The sequence below is a fragment of the Astyanax mexicanus genome, chromosome 6 (genome assembly GCF_023375975.1).
Source record: "Astyanax mexicanus isolate ESR-SI-001 chromosome 6, AstMex3_surface, whole genome shotgun sequence".
Taxonomy (NCBI): Eukaryota; Metazoa; Chordata; class Actinopteri; order Characiformes; family Acestrorhamphidae; genus Astyanax; species Astyanax mexicanus.
In genome coordinates this window covers 56,972,501-56,987,500 of record NC_064413.1, presented here as the reverse complement: position 1 = coordinate 56,987,500, position 15,000 = coordinate 56,972,501, and the positions used below count along the sequence as shown (strand labels likewise).

Genomic DNA, 15,000 nt, shown 5'->3' with positions numbered 1-15,000 from the left:
AATCAAGTAGTTTTATCGTCAATACTTCATATGTACAAGACATACAGAGAATTCAAATTACATTTCTCTCCTTCACAGAAATTAAAAACAATTAAATTTGTACTTAATTAGGTGAAACAAACCATTTTCTATTGTAACTGTAATAAAACTAAAATCTAAAATATGTATATATTTTAAATTAAATATGAATTATTGAAATTATAAGTTTAAACAATCTCTTTTAAAATTAAATGTATGTATATTTTGCTTTGTCAAATGCATTTATTTTCTTTAAAAAATCAATAAAACGTGGATCAATAATATATTATTTAAACAAATGTAAAATTGAAAAAGCAGAAAACTACATTTTCTAGCTAATACTTTTTGAATTAAAGCAGCAGTCCCTAAGTTTTTACTGTTTAAAGCAGTATTATTCCTGAGGCAGGAGGGACAGGAGATCCTGTGGGATCAGAGGCACACTGCTCAGCCCAATCAGCTCTCCCTCCTGCCCCGCCCCTAAACCCATACATCACCCAGTGCCTCTCCCAAATTACTCCTCCAATGAAGGGTGAAGTTAGCTAAAATCAGGTAAAATTTAGTTACCCTTTAAAATGATTAAAATGTGTGTGTGTGTGTGTGTTTGTGCAGATGAAGCCGGAGATGGAGCGGTATGAGTGGGTGGTTATTAAGCACCCGGAGTTGGCGAACTCAACCCCGGCCGGATCAGAAGAGCCCGACGAAGGCGCTAACGGCACTAGCGACGCTAACGCTAACTCACACAGCCTCCCCGTAGAGACTCCACCCACTTCCACCACTGACTCCGCCCACCTCTCACCCTTCCTCGCCGCCCGACACTTCCACCTGAACGTCCGGAACACGTCCATGTTCATGGCGGGAAGCGTCGACTCCATTATCATCGGTAAGCAGAACCATAAACACCTATACTCACACTGAACTACCTGTACAGGTACGCGTCTGCACACCTTCCTACATAGTAAATTAATAGTAAAGTAAAGGAACACATAAGGAATCATGTAGTAACTTAAAAACAGTGTTAAACAAACTAAAATACTCTGTTTCTGAGGAGGGTAACTCTGATGAACTCATCCTGTACAACAGAGGAAACTCTCGCTCTTCCTTTCCTGGGGCGGTGCTGATGAGTGCCAGTTTTACCATCATAACATTTTTGATGGTCTTTTTTGCAACTGCACTTAGTATTTAGTTAAGTAGTTATTGCTCCTCATAACCTGGATTAGAACATTACTCAAGTATTCACTATTCACTGTATACCTGTAACTCTACCTCTTCACTACTTTACTTTAACTGATGCTCTCAAACACTTTATTAAGAGACAAGAAATTCAAGTAATTAACTCTTGATGAGTTCAGCACAGCTGTTAACTGAAAGCCTGAATTCCAGGTGACTCTACCTCATAAAACTGACTGAGAAAATCCAGCAGAGATTTTGCTGTTCAGAGGGGAGTATATCGGACTGCAGCCTGCTAGCACTGCTGGAGCAGCATTAGCATTAGCCACTAAGCGCTAGCTCTATCACCATTCAGAGGTCTTATCGGACTGTAGTCTGCATGTTTACCGTGTTAAAACAAGCTACGTGGGACGAACCGCTAACTAATTTCGCCCAGAGGTGAGACCTGCTGAATTAGAAAGGAAACATGACGACACCTCTGTTCCTTACTAGTGTTGCTACTAATGCTAACAGTAGTAAAGTGTATGTGTTCGTGTGTGTGTGTGTGTGTGTGTGTGTGTGTGTGCGTGTGTGTGTGTGTGTGTGTGCAGGTGGGGGTGGTGAAGGTAATGCTCTGTATATCGATTCGGAGCTGAATCACGGCCGGACGGGACGCTGCACTACGTTCGATAACCCGCCGCTCTGCACCGAGAGCTTCCAGATCGCCCTGCTGGAGGTCTGGGGCTTCCAGGACGCCATGGCAACCTAACAGCCAATCACAGCAGCTGATGATGTCACACGGATACGGTGTCGTTGGGGGTAACCAAACCGACCCCTTCCAGGAAAACAATCTGGAAGATTTGCTTTAAAGTGATAGTTCAGAGACAAATTAGCCCAGTTCACTTTTAAAACCTAGACGCCCAGTTTTAGCACTGGAGCTGTGAGGCTAATGTAGCTAACACATACCGGAAGATTATACCCCACCATTTATAGCACTGGAGCTACGAGGCTAACAAGTAATAGAAGCTGAAGCTGTGAGGCTAACATAACTAACACATACTGAAAGATTATACCCCACCAATTAGCATCGTAACTTTGAGCTAATAAGTAATAAAATCTGGAGCTATGAGGCTAATATAGCTAACACATACTGGAAGATTATAGTCCACCAATTAGCACTGTAGCTACGAGGCTAACAAGTAATAGAAGCTGGAAATAAGAGACTAATGTAGCTAACACATATCGAAAGAGTATACCCCACCAATTAGCACAGGAGCTACGAGGCTAACAAGTAATAGAAGTTGGAGCTGTAAGGCTAATGTAGCTAACACATACTGGAAGATTATACCCCATCAGTTAACACCAAAACTATGAGCTAACAAGTAATAGAAGCTGGAACTATACAGCTAATGTAGCTAACACATACTGGAAGATTATACCCCATCAGTTAACACCAAAACTATGAGCTAACAAGTAATAGAAGCTGGAACTATACAGCTAATGTAGCTAACACATACTGGAAAATTATACCCCACCAATTAGCAGCGTAACTTTGAGCTAACAAGTAATAAAAGCTGGAGCTATAAGGCTAACGTAGCTTACACATACTGGAAGATTTTAACCCCACTAATTAGCACCGTAACTATGAGGCTAAAAATTAATAGAAGCTAGAACTATAAGGCTAATGTAGTTAACACATACTGGAAGATTATACCCCACCAATTAGCACTGGAGCTACGAGGCTAGCAATTAATAAAAGCTGGAGCTATGAGGCTAATGTGGCTAAGAAGGAATTGAAGTTTATGCCACACATAGCCAACAAGTAATGGAAGTACCACCAATCTCCCACCAATTAGCATCTGTACATTTATTTAATTACTTGTTAGCAAAATTAGCTTCATAGCCCTGATAACCCCACCAGTGAGATGCTAATTGGTGTGTGTAATCGTTCAGTATGTATTAGCTCTGTTAGCCTTATGTAAGATAACAGTGATTGGTTACTGAACTATCGCTTTAATACTCATCGCTGTATATTTGTAATATCGTATAAATCCTCTGTTATTATTATTATTATTATTACTGCTTTATTATTTTAGATAATCAGTTTCAGTGTTTTTTACTTTTTTTGTAATGTTCTCTCAGACCAAGAGCTCGGTAGCTTCTCAGAAACACGATCAATATTATTGATCGTTATTGATCAGAGTGGGCGTGGTCAGTCAGTCCAGATCAATGACTGCGATTGTGAATGTTAGAGTTTGAGAGAGCGTGACGCCATGCTCTCGCATTACTCTCTCTCTCTTTAATGATCAGCACGTGAATCGGGGCATTGGATTGAGAATTTATTGAACGCTTAATTGATCAGTTTATCAGTTAATTAATCATATCAATCGCACATATAGAAAAAGGAGTAATCCAGCATTTCTTTTTTATTTTTAATTTAGAAAAGAACAGTAAATTCTAATTAACAGTTAATTCTAATTCTAAAAATTTCGGTAATAACATTTCAACGTGCTGACATGCCAAAAGTCATGGGACAAAAACTAGTAGTCCCATAACTTTTGCAATGTCCCATAGAAGGTAAAGAAGAGTGGACCCTTGCAGTCCCATGATTTTTGGTGGGCTGTATGCAACACATATCAGATACTGGGTGGAGAATAGATTTATGCTAATTAGGGCTGAATGTAATTGTATGCATTTAAATCCAAACATGAAGGACACGCCCACTGCAGTAAAAGCACTAAAATCCAGAGTACTGAAGATAGAAATTACACAACGCTATACGTCCAACCTTCTAATCAATGCAACTATTAACCACTGCTAACACAGATGTGCAAATGCACACATACAGCTTGTCTAGACCCTGTAGAAGTGGGATATAGAGGGGTATAAACCCCTAGTATTTATCTGTGGAGCAGCGGAAGAACAAATAAAAAGCAGCTATCCCAATACATTTGATTATTTTGATATATTTTCAGAAGTTCAGATGTCTTAATTTAAGTTGAAGGATGGATTGGGTCAGTTTTAGGTTGGATCCTTTGTTTTCACTGCTGTGTTTCTGTGGTAGAGCTCCATAAAGAGTCGTAACACTATCTGACATGAGCTTCTGTAGTTCTTCTTTAGGAGATGCTAGGCTAACAGCTAACATTGCTAACAAACTATAGGCTTGTAGACTGTCGCTTAATCTTTTTTAAACACACCCCCAAAACCGACTCCCAAGACTTTTAAGTTTAAAAACATAAAATTAAAAAACTCTGACAGAATCTGGGTCAGTTTCTTATTAATCATAATATTAAGTAAAACAATTTTTTTTTACAGTTTTTCTTTTTTTCTTTAATTTACCAGGATTGGATCAGGACAAAAGTAGAATAAACCCTTTTTAATAGCCTTGAATTCAAAAGAAACAACAAATAAAGAGCAGATATCTCAATATTTTTAATTAATTTGATGTATTTTTAGAAGTTCGATTGTCTTAATTTAAGTTGAAAGATGGATTAAGACTCATTTGATTCAGATCAGGCTATTCTTAGTCAGTTTTAGGTTGGATCCTTTGTTTTCGCCACTGTGTTTCTGTGGTAGAGCTAAATTACAAGACGCTATCTGTCCTGAGCCTCTGTAGTTCTTACTTAGGAGACGCTAGGCTAACAGCTAATGTTGCTAACAAACTGTCGCTAATTTACTCTTATCGCTTTAAAACACTTTAAAAAACGCTTCCAAAACTCCCAAGACTTTTAGTAAAAAGATAAAAATAAAAAACTTTTATATAACGAAAAAAAATCACTTATTAAAAATAATATTAAGTAAGATTTTTTTTATAGTTCCTTTTTTTCTTTTAATTTACCTGGATTGGATCAGGACATCCCTGAACACACCCATTTCTGAAATCTCCGCCCACTTGCGTCTATACTGAGTGATTTAGCTGTAAATTATTGGAACTCTTTAAATATAGAATATTAATGTGCTGAATTCTGAAAGTTTTAATTTTTAAAACAAACATTAAACATTTTTGACAAGTTTTGTCAAATTTTATCAAACTTTATGAGCATCTGATCAACCGAGACGTGGGTCTATATCGTTTGTTTTGCCATAATAATGATAAATTGCTGAATTATCATTCTGTTCGTGTTATTTCGTCCATATCAGCCAACCCTGTGAATGTTCTGTGAATGTTAGGTTTGTGTTGGATCGATGTTGTGTAGAGGTGTGGATTTAAGCTCTAAAATGATGCTGTGTGTCCTTCCGTTTGCTCAGTGTGTGTGTGTGTGTTTATTGTGTAGTGTGTGTGTGTAGTGAGTGTGTGTTGTATGTAAGTGTAAATGTATGTTTTTATCCATATGCAAGTTTTACACACTCAAGGGTGCAGTTCTGTTCTCTCTGTGATCAGTAACGAGTTCTACAGGTATAAATGCTAAACCGAACAAAACCAAAAAGCTCTATAGCTCAGCCTGCGTTTCTTAGCACAATACCTACATTTACAGAGTGTGTTGAGCTGGTACAGTGAGTGGATCAGATGCAGCAGCAGTGCTGCTGGAGTTTTTAAACACTGTTTAATCACCTTGTAGAGAAAGTAAAGTCAGAGACAGAAGATCTGAATCTGTTGCTGCACAGTTTACACTCTTCATCATCCTCTAGTCCTTTATCAGTACAGGGTACAGGACAGTCCCCACAGGACTCCGCCCCCCACATGACTCCGCCCTCAGGACATGTTTCAGGCTTTCCTTGCTCTCTTTCAGACCCATTGAATTCAGATCAGACTATTTAGAGTCAGATTTAGGTTCTATCCTTTGTTTTCGCCGCTGTGTTTCTGTGGTAGAGCTCCATAAAGATTCATAACACAAACTGACCTGAGCTTTCGTAGTTCTTCATTAGGGGATGCTAGGCTAACAGCTAACATTGCTAACAAACTCTAGACTTCTAGACTGTCTCTAATTTTAAATCTTAATCTCTTTAAAACACGCCCCCAAAAACATTGTTCTTTAATTTAACTGGATTAGAGTGAGGCAGAAGATCTGAATCTGCACAGTTTACAGTCTTCACTATCCTCTAGTCCTTCAACAGGACACTGCCCACAGGATGATGCCCAGAGGACGCCCTACACAGATTGATGCCCCCAAACAAAGCTCACAGGACGTTGCCCACTGGAAGCCGCCCACAGGACGATGCCCACAGGACAATGCCCACAGATTGGTGCCCACAGAACAAAGCCCACAGGACCCCACCCACAAGTTGAGGCTCACAGGACATATTTCAGCCTAAACTCGCTCTCCTGTGAATCCAGTGGCTTCAGAATAGACAGTATTGAGTCAGATTTAGGTCTGATCCTTTGTTTTCGCCGCTGTGATGCTTTTCCTTACTGAATCTCTGAGGTAAATCTCAGACAAGAACCAGGCAGTTCAGAATCTGCAGTTTATACATAAAAATGATTCTTTCTGAGTTTTATAGAACAGGGTGAAAATAAGGAGGAGAAACACAAACACAAATACAGTCTGTAATTATTAAATTATACAACTATGGAGTGCAATATATGATCAGAGGAGCTGAAATCAAGGAGGTGGTCATAATATTATGCTTAAATGTAGGTATTGTGATATGGCAATGAGGCGGAGCTACAGCCGGTCAGTCTCTTAGCAACTGTTGCTATCGAAGAACACAGTTAGTGGGCGGGGCCTGAGAGGTGCACTAGTGATGAAGGTGTGTGTGTGTGTTAGTAAGGATATGTACTCAGTGGGTGATGATATAATTGTTTATTCTGAAGTCTATAAGACTATAAATGTTGTGGGTTTGACCTGGGAACAATATTAGTGTCAATATTAATATTAATATTAATAATTATGCAGTATTTAAATCTCTCTCCAGCATATCTCTATATCATATCCTCTCGTTTTTTTGTTTGCTTTTATTGTTTTTTTTTTTTACATGAAGCAGATACGTGTGTGTGTGAGTGTGTGTGTGTGAGTGTGTGTGTGTGTGTGTTCAGACTGGGCAGTATTATTGTTGTGTATGTGTTGCATCATGAATGATTGAAGATTATGGATCTTTATCATAAGTGTCAATAAAGAAATGTACATACAAATAGTGATTTGTGATGTATCTTCATTTAATTTTTTATTTGTTATTTATGTTAATGTTTGAGTTAATGAATTTATGTTGTATGTAAATGATGTCTGTGCTCATTGGCTGCTCTGTATTATGCTTCATTCAAAAATAAGTCCAGGATGAAACACTCCTTATAACTTCAGTATGAATGGATTCATCTAAATGGCTGTTGGCTGAATGAATGAGTGGGTGTGGCTAAACTGCTGTAGGCTGAATGAATGAGTGGGTGTGGCTAAACTGCTTTAGGCTAAATGAATGAGTGGGTGTGGCTAAACTGCTGTAGGCTGAATGATTGTGTGGGTGTGGCTAAACTGCTAAAGGTTGAATGAATGGGTGGAGCTAAACTGCTGTAGGCTGAATGAATGGGTGGAGCTAAACTGCTGTAGGTTGAATGAATGGGTGTGGCTAAACTGCTGAAGGCTGAAAGAATGGGTGGAGCTAAACTGCTGTAGCGTGAATGAATGGGTGGAGCTAAACTGCTGTAGGCTGAATGAATGGGTGGGGCTAAAGTGCTATAGGCTGAATGAATGGGCGGGGCTAAACTGTTGTAGGTTTAATGAATGGATGGAATTAAACTGTTCTAGGCCTGTAAATACTGGCATGAATGAACTGTAAAGAATGCTTTGTAGTATTCACAGTGCTCGATGGTGCCCCCGGTGGTGAACAGTAGTGAAACGGAATCGTGGTGCAGTATTTAGAACCGTTCCGTGTTCCAGCGACAGGCTGGACGACCCAGACTGTGTTTCATTGCAGTGAGTCATTAGTCTGGGTTATATATAATTCACATCCCTGAGACTGATAGAGTTTAAACACAGTGCTCTCCATTAACTCCTCTCAGATACGTTTGGCACACATTAACCACTGTGTGATATATGCAGCATGTGGGTTTACATTGTCTTGTTGAAAAATGCAGGGATTTTTCTGTAAAAGATCTCAGTGTGCTTTTATTTTCTGCATTAATGCTGCATCACAGAAATTTGCTGACCATACCATATCATGAGAGAACAATGCTTTTGCCCTAACCCTGAGCATAGAACAGTAAAAAAAAATATCTTTAACACTGATCATTCTGATCAGTCTGATCACAATATTCTGTTTGTTATATATAATATGTTTATTTCCTCTTTATTGTGTCCATACTGTTCTGATTCGGATTTGTAGTCGGACACAGCAAACCTTCTTGTCACAGCTCGCATTGATGTGACATCCTGGACGAGCTGCACTACCTAAACCACTTGTGTGGGTTTTAGACTCCGCCTCATGCTTCCACGAGTGTGAAAACAGCACCAACATTCAAAAGTGACCAAAACTGACCATCAGCCAGAAAGCAGAACCACCTGCAGAACCTCTCCTTTATTGAGTGTGTCTTGCTAACTGCCAATAATTTCCACCTGTTTTCTGTTTCATTTGCACAACAGCATGTGAAACTGATTCACAATCAGTGTTGCTTCCTAAGTGATCAGTTTGATTTGACAGAAATTTGATTTATTTGGAGTATATATTTATATTGTGTTGTTTAAGTGTTCCCTTTATTTTTTTAAACAGTGTATTTTGAATTAATTGTAAATATATTGAATATTGTACGTTTGTAAATGGAGTGTGTGAGTGATTATATAAGGGCAGTGTGTATAACAGCTTTATAGGTTTATAGGTCTATAGGTTATAGGATGATGCTGTGTGTTGAACTCTGCTCTGAGGGAATTACAGCAGCAGTAATGTGGACTTTATTCTCTATAAAGCTGCTCAGGATGGGAGGGGTCAGGCTCAGCTGTTTATTGTCGGGTCTGATAAACACGCCTCAGTTCACTCAGCAAAATCACACCTGGAGTATCACCATCAGAATCACTACAGAACATCACTATAGAACATCACTACAGAACATCACACAGAAACTACAGTATAGTGATCATCACAGACACTTTCCTATAGATTAATAACACAGGCTGTGTTCCAATCGAGTGTTACAGTATAATAATGAGAGTAATAATAATATAATAATAATATTAAAGAGTCCTAAAGCATTTCCAGCAGCTGAAAGAGTTCCAGAGGGATTTCAACAGAACAATACCCGTCCAAACACTGCTTACAGATACAGAAACTGTATCATCTCCAGCTGCATCTCCAGACCCTGACTGAACACATGTAGCATGGTATTGGATTCACCATCATAGCTAGAGCTCACTTTCCCACTATCTCTGTCTTACTTCATCACTTCTCACTATCATTCCTTCACTTTTTCACTATTACTGTCTCACTCACTTACACTTTCACTCTCTCACTCACTATCGTACTCCATCACTCTCTCAATATCACTATCTTACTCTTCCACTTTCTCACGATCACTGTCTTCCTCTCGCACTCTTCCACTACCACAGTCTTACTTTCTCTCTAGCACTGTCTCACTCCCTCAATCTTTCACTATCACTGGCTCACTTTCTTAAGCTCTCATTCTTTTACTATCACAGTCTCACTTTCTCTTTATCACTGTCTCACTCTCTCACAATTGCTCCCTTACTCTTTCACTATCACTGTCTCTCTCACTATCACACTCTTTCACTACCACTGTCTTCCTCCCTCACTTTCTCACTATCAGTCCTTCATTCTTTCACTATCACTGTCTTACTCCCTTACTATCACTATCTCACTCTTTCTCTATCACTACCTCAATTTCTCTCTATCACTGTCTTACTCCCTCACTCTCTTACCCTCTCACTCTTTCACTATTCACTGTCTTTCTCTCTTACTCTCTCGCTATCACTACCTCACTTTCTCACTATCACTCCCTCACTTTTTCACTATCTCTGTCTCACTCTTACTCTCTCACTCACTACCTTACTCCCTCACTGTCTGGTTTCGGGTGCAGATCTTATGATTATATATATCTGTATCTCTGACACTGTGTTCAGAGCTCCCTATATATACACACATCCGCTTATACACACACACACACATCAGTGTTCTCCGCCAGGCTGCGCTCCAATAACAGCACTGTCTCCTACACAGAACACAGAGTGAACTTCTAGAGCTCTAACTGAAACCCTCACAGAGTATCTACTAACCTTACGTTCTAGATATAAAGACCTGAGTTCTGGAGCACTTCTGGACCAATTCTAGATAAATAGTAAATAATAAAAAAGATATAAAATATACATAATTTCCTGTAACATAGAGGAGATGACACTGCACATGTATTTTAAAGAATAAACTGCAAATAATAGAGATTGGCCCAACATTTCATCTTTGTTATTTGAATAAATTATAGTAAACATCTGTTTACGAAAAAATAAGTAATAATGTGATAAATACTATGTGGTGCTTTTGTTTCAGCTAAATATGGAATCATGGCTACTATAAGCTAAAAACTCAACCCCATCAGACTCAACCCCATTACATTCAAACCTTTGACACTCAATCCAGACACATTAATACCTGCCACACTCAACCCCAACAAATTCAACCTTCTCAACACCATTCAACACCATCACAGTAACCATGTCAAACTCAACCCAGTAACAAGCCTTTCACACTCAACCCTGTCATATTCAATCCCAACACATTTAACCCTGTCACCTTTAACTATTTCACACTCAACCCCTTTCACATTCAACTCTGTCACATTTAACCCTGTCACTCTTAACCCAATCCACTCACCACAATCACACTCAACTTCAAAAAATTCAAACTTCTCACACTCAACCCCATCACCTTAAACCTTGTTAAACTCAGTAACAAGCCTTTCACACTCAACCCTCTCACACTCAACCTCATCCATTTCAATCTTGTCACTCTCAACCCTGTCACACTTACCCCCCTTTACACTTATCCTCATTATATTCAACTCTCTCACATTCAACCTTATCATACTTAACCCTGACATATTCATCCCCATCACATTCAGCCCTCTTACACTCAACCCTCTTACACTCATCCCCATCACACTCAATCCTTTCACACTTAACCCTTTCACACTAGGAGGACCCAGGGATGACTGGATCCAGAAATAATCGATCCTTGTTACAGTTTAAGTGTAAGTATAATTTATATACAAAAATAAAAGTATAAAAATTCAAAAGCTAGATAAAATGTTAACGTAAATTCATAATTGTGTATTGTTATTGTTTCTCACTCTCTCTTAGAGTTCAACTCTGTTATTTGATACGTTTTTATTAATATTATAATTAATATTGTTATTAATATTCCAACCAGGTGGAACACATGGTGTGCTAGCTAGAACCCTAGGTGCGCGTGTTATTGGAACGCGGCCGCTGCTCGCGCACTATTGATCAGGTGACTGAAAGTGAGTGAGCGCGCGCGTGTGGTGTGTGTTTTTGAGTCTCTTCCTCTCTCTCTCTCTCTCTCTGTCTGTCTCTCTATCTGTCAACCTCTCTCTCTCTCTATCTCCGCCCTACACACACACTCTCACTCTCTCTAACTCTCACACTGTTCACTAGTACAGAGCACAGAGAACCTGCTGGATCAGGACTGTAGGTGTAGGTGCAGCAGCAGGTTGTAGGTTCTAGATACATAGTTTATACAAAGGTTCTCAGGATGACCTCCACAGCTCAACCCATGTACTCCCCGTTCTTCGCAGTGATGGGAGCTTCATCAGCCATGGTGTTCAGTGGTGAGTTTCACACACACACACACACACTCCTCACACACACTGATGTTGGTTTTAAACCCATATTTTCACGTTAATACTCCTAGAACCTGCACATGTCATCTTCAAATCAGAACTATCCGTTCCACCTTAAATGGTGCAGCAGTTACACTGGGGCGCCGAGCGCCCCAGTGTAACTGCTGCACCATTTAAGGTGGAACGGATAGTTCCAGCCAGCAGCTGGTGGTGAACTTCACCCTCGTGTTCAATACGAAACGCATGGGTTATTTATACTCTATAGAACCGTAACAACTAAACTTTGTAAAAAACAAACAAACAAAAAAAAACTTTAGGTCCCACCAAAAAAAGTTCAAGTTCAAGTCTTTGGTTCTAGATAGCACAGACACCGTTCTGTAATACTTTAATAGGAATTGAAGTTGGACCTAATTCTAGTTCTAGGGTTCTAGATCACAGAGCAAGGTATACAGATTATATTATTTTATATAGCAGAAATAACATTGCAGAAACGTTCTGATTTATTAACGTTAAAAAGTAACATTTCCAACACTAAAACAATAAAATAAATGAAACAAAAATTGACATAAATTACGTTTAAAAGCGTTAAAATATAGTTTGGTTATGCTGGCTATGTTAGTTCACCTGTCACTGATGTTGGGGATACTGGTCCTACCGGTCAACTAGCTTGGTGATACTGGTCTTACTGGTCAAATAGTTTAGTGATACTGGTCTTACTGGTCATGTTGGTCAACTAGCTTGGTTTTGTTGGTCAAGTAGCTTGGTGATACTGGTCATGTTTCCATTGTGCTTGGTGATGCTGGTCTTGTTAGTCATTGAACTTGGTGATACTGATCATACTGGTAAATAGGTTGGAGATACTGGTCTTGCTGGTCATTGAACTTGGTGATATTGGTCTTGCCTATCAACTAGCTTGGCAATACTGGATTTGTTTGTCATTGAACTTCGTGATACCGGTTTTGGTGGTCATCTAGTTTGGATATACTGGTTTTGCTGGTCAACTAGCTTGGCAATACTGGTTATTTTAGGCTCCAGCTTGATTTTACTTGTCAACCAGCTTGGTAATACTGATCTTGCTGGTCAAATAGCTTGGTCATACTGGTCATGCTGGTCAACTAGTTTGGTAATGCTGGTCAACCATCTTGATCCTACTGGTGTTACTGGTCAACCAACTAAGGCTGGTGATGCTGGTGATTCTGGAGAACTTCTATTGTAATACTGGTCAAATGTCTCAATTTTGAAATGCTAGTCAACCACTAGAGATGTGAATCACAGGGCATCACATGATACAATATTATTACAATAACGATTACATTACATTCCTGTAATTCTGCGATACTCAATATATCACAATGCAGTTCTCTGATAATTCACGGTATCTGTGTTACTGAAGAGAATAAAAAAAAAATACTGAAATACAAGGAATTCTGGATTTATTGGTGTTTCAGTTTAATTTCACAATTTAATAATCAATATTTTTGACCACAGGTTTATTAAACCTATTCATTTAATTTTAGCACCACCACGTGAAGTAATGAAGCAGTGACTTAAACACTTAGGGAGTCTAGAGTGCCTATGATTTAATAACAATATCTGTATTTGATGCCATTTATTGATAATGTAGCTACTATGATATATTTTGATAACCATATTTTGTCCCACTTCTTATCATCCAGCTTGGTAAAGCTTGAAGGGATGATGAAAGTGATATAAACTCCTATAACGCAAAAATACAACAATAAAACAAAAATACTATTATAATAAGGTGCGTAGTGTGAATCTAGTATGGCGTATAGATGTGTAATAAAGTGTGTGTGTAGTAGTTGTATCAGTGTGTAACAGCAGGGCTTTGAGGAAGTAGCAGTTGTTATTTCCTGCTGTTTGAAGCCGTGTTCAGCAGATATCTGACTTGTGGCTGGTCGTGTGATTTTACCCGGCGTAGTTAAATATTAGCCAGCAGTTCCTCACCAAACATTCCCTCACACGCCACCATTCTGCCCTTATACTGCACCCTACAGCAACACAGATACAGCGCTAATGGGGCTAATGTAGCTAATAAACAATAGAAGCTCATATCTTACCAATCATCACTGGAGCTATGAAGCTAATGTAGCTAATAAGCAATGAAAACTCATATCTAACCAATTAGCACTGAAGCTATGAGGCTAATGTAGCTAATAAACAATGAAAACTCATATCTAACCAATTAGCACTGAAGCTATAAGGCTAATGTATCTAATAAACAATATAAGCTCACATTTTACTAATTAGCACTGAAGATATGAGGCTAATGTATCTAATAAACAATAGAAGCTTGTATTTTACCAATTAGCACTGGAGCTAGAAGGCTAATGTAGCTAATGAACAATAGAAGCTCATATTTTACCAATTAGCACTGAAGCTATGAGGCTAATGTAGCTAATAAGCAATAAAAACTCATATCTAACCAAGTAGCATTGAAGCTATGAGGCTAATGTAGCTAATAAACAATGAAAACTCATATCTAACCAATTAGCACTGAAGCTATAAGGCTAATGTAGCTAATAAACAATATAAGCTCACATTTTACTAATTAGCACTGAAGCTATGAGGCTAATGTAGCTAATAAACAATAGAAGCTCATACCTTACCAATTAACACTGGAGCTATGTAGCTAATGTAGCTAATAAACAATAGAAGCTAATACCTTACCAATTAGCACTGGAGCTATGAAGCTAATGTAGCTAATAAACAATAGAAGCTAATACCTTACCAATTAGCACTGGAGCTATGAAGCTAATGTAGCTAATAAGCAATGAAAACACATATCTAACCAATTAGTACTGGAGCTATGAGGCTAATGTAGCTAATAAACAACAGAAGCTCATATTTTACCAATTAGCACTGAAGATATGAGGCTAATGTAGCTAATGATCAATAGAAACGCATATCTTACCAATTAGCACAGGAGTTATGAGGCTAATATAGCTAATAAAGCTAATAAGCAATGGAAGCTCATGTTTTTCAAATTAGCGCTAGAGCTATGACGCTAATGTAGCTAATAAACAATATAAGCTCATATTTTACCAATTAGTACTGAAGCTATGAGGCTAATGTAGCTAATGATC

The 15,000-nt window shown here is 38.6% G+C and overlaps 2 protein-coding genes across 2 annotated transcripts in view; both read left to right on the top strand.

Annotated features, from left to right (window-relative positions):
• tbc1d24 (TBC1 domain family, member 24) overlaps nucleotides 1-7,236 on the top strand; it is a 21,551-nt gene extending 14,315 nt beyond the window's left edge. Inside the window, exons 7-8 of the mRNA XM_022685589.2 lie at nucleotides 628-898; nucleotides 1,776-7,236. Coding sequence (XP_022541310.2) covers nucleotides 628-898; nucleotides 1,776-1,933 — 429 coding nt within the window. The 3' untranslated portion in view covers nucleotides 1,934-7,236. The remainder of the gene's footprint in view (nucleotides 1-627; nucleotides 899-1,775) is intronic.
• Nucleotides 7,237-11,588: 4,352 nt separating this feature from the next.
• atp6v0cb (ATPase H+ transporting V0 subunit cb) overlaps nucleotides 11,589-15,000 on the top strand; it is a 19,693-nt gene continuing 16,281 nt past the window's right edge. Inside the window, exon 1 of the mRNA XM_022685598.2 lies at nucleotides 11,589-11,881. Coding sequence (XP_022541319.1) covers nucleotides 11,806-11,881 — 76 coding nt within the window. The 5' untranslated portion in view covers nucleotides 11,589-11,805. The remainder of the gene's footprint in view (nucleotides 11,882-15,000) is intronic.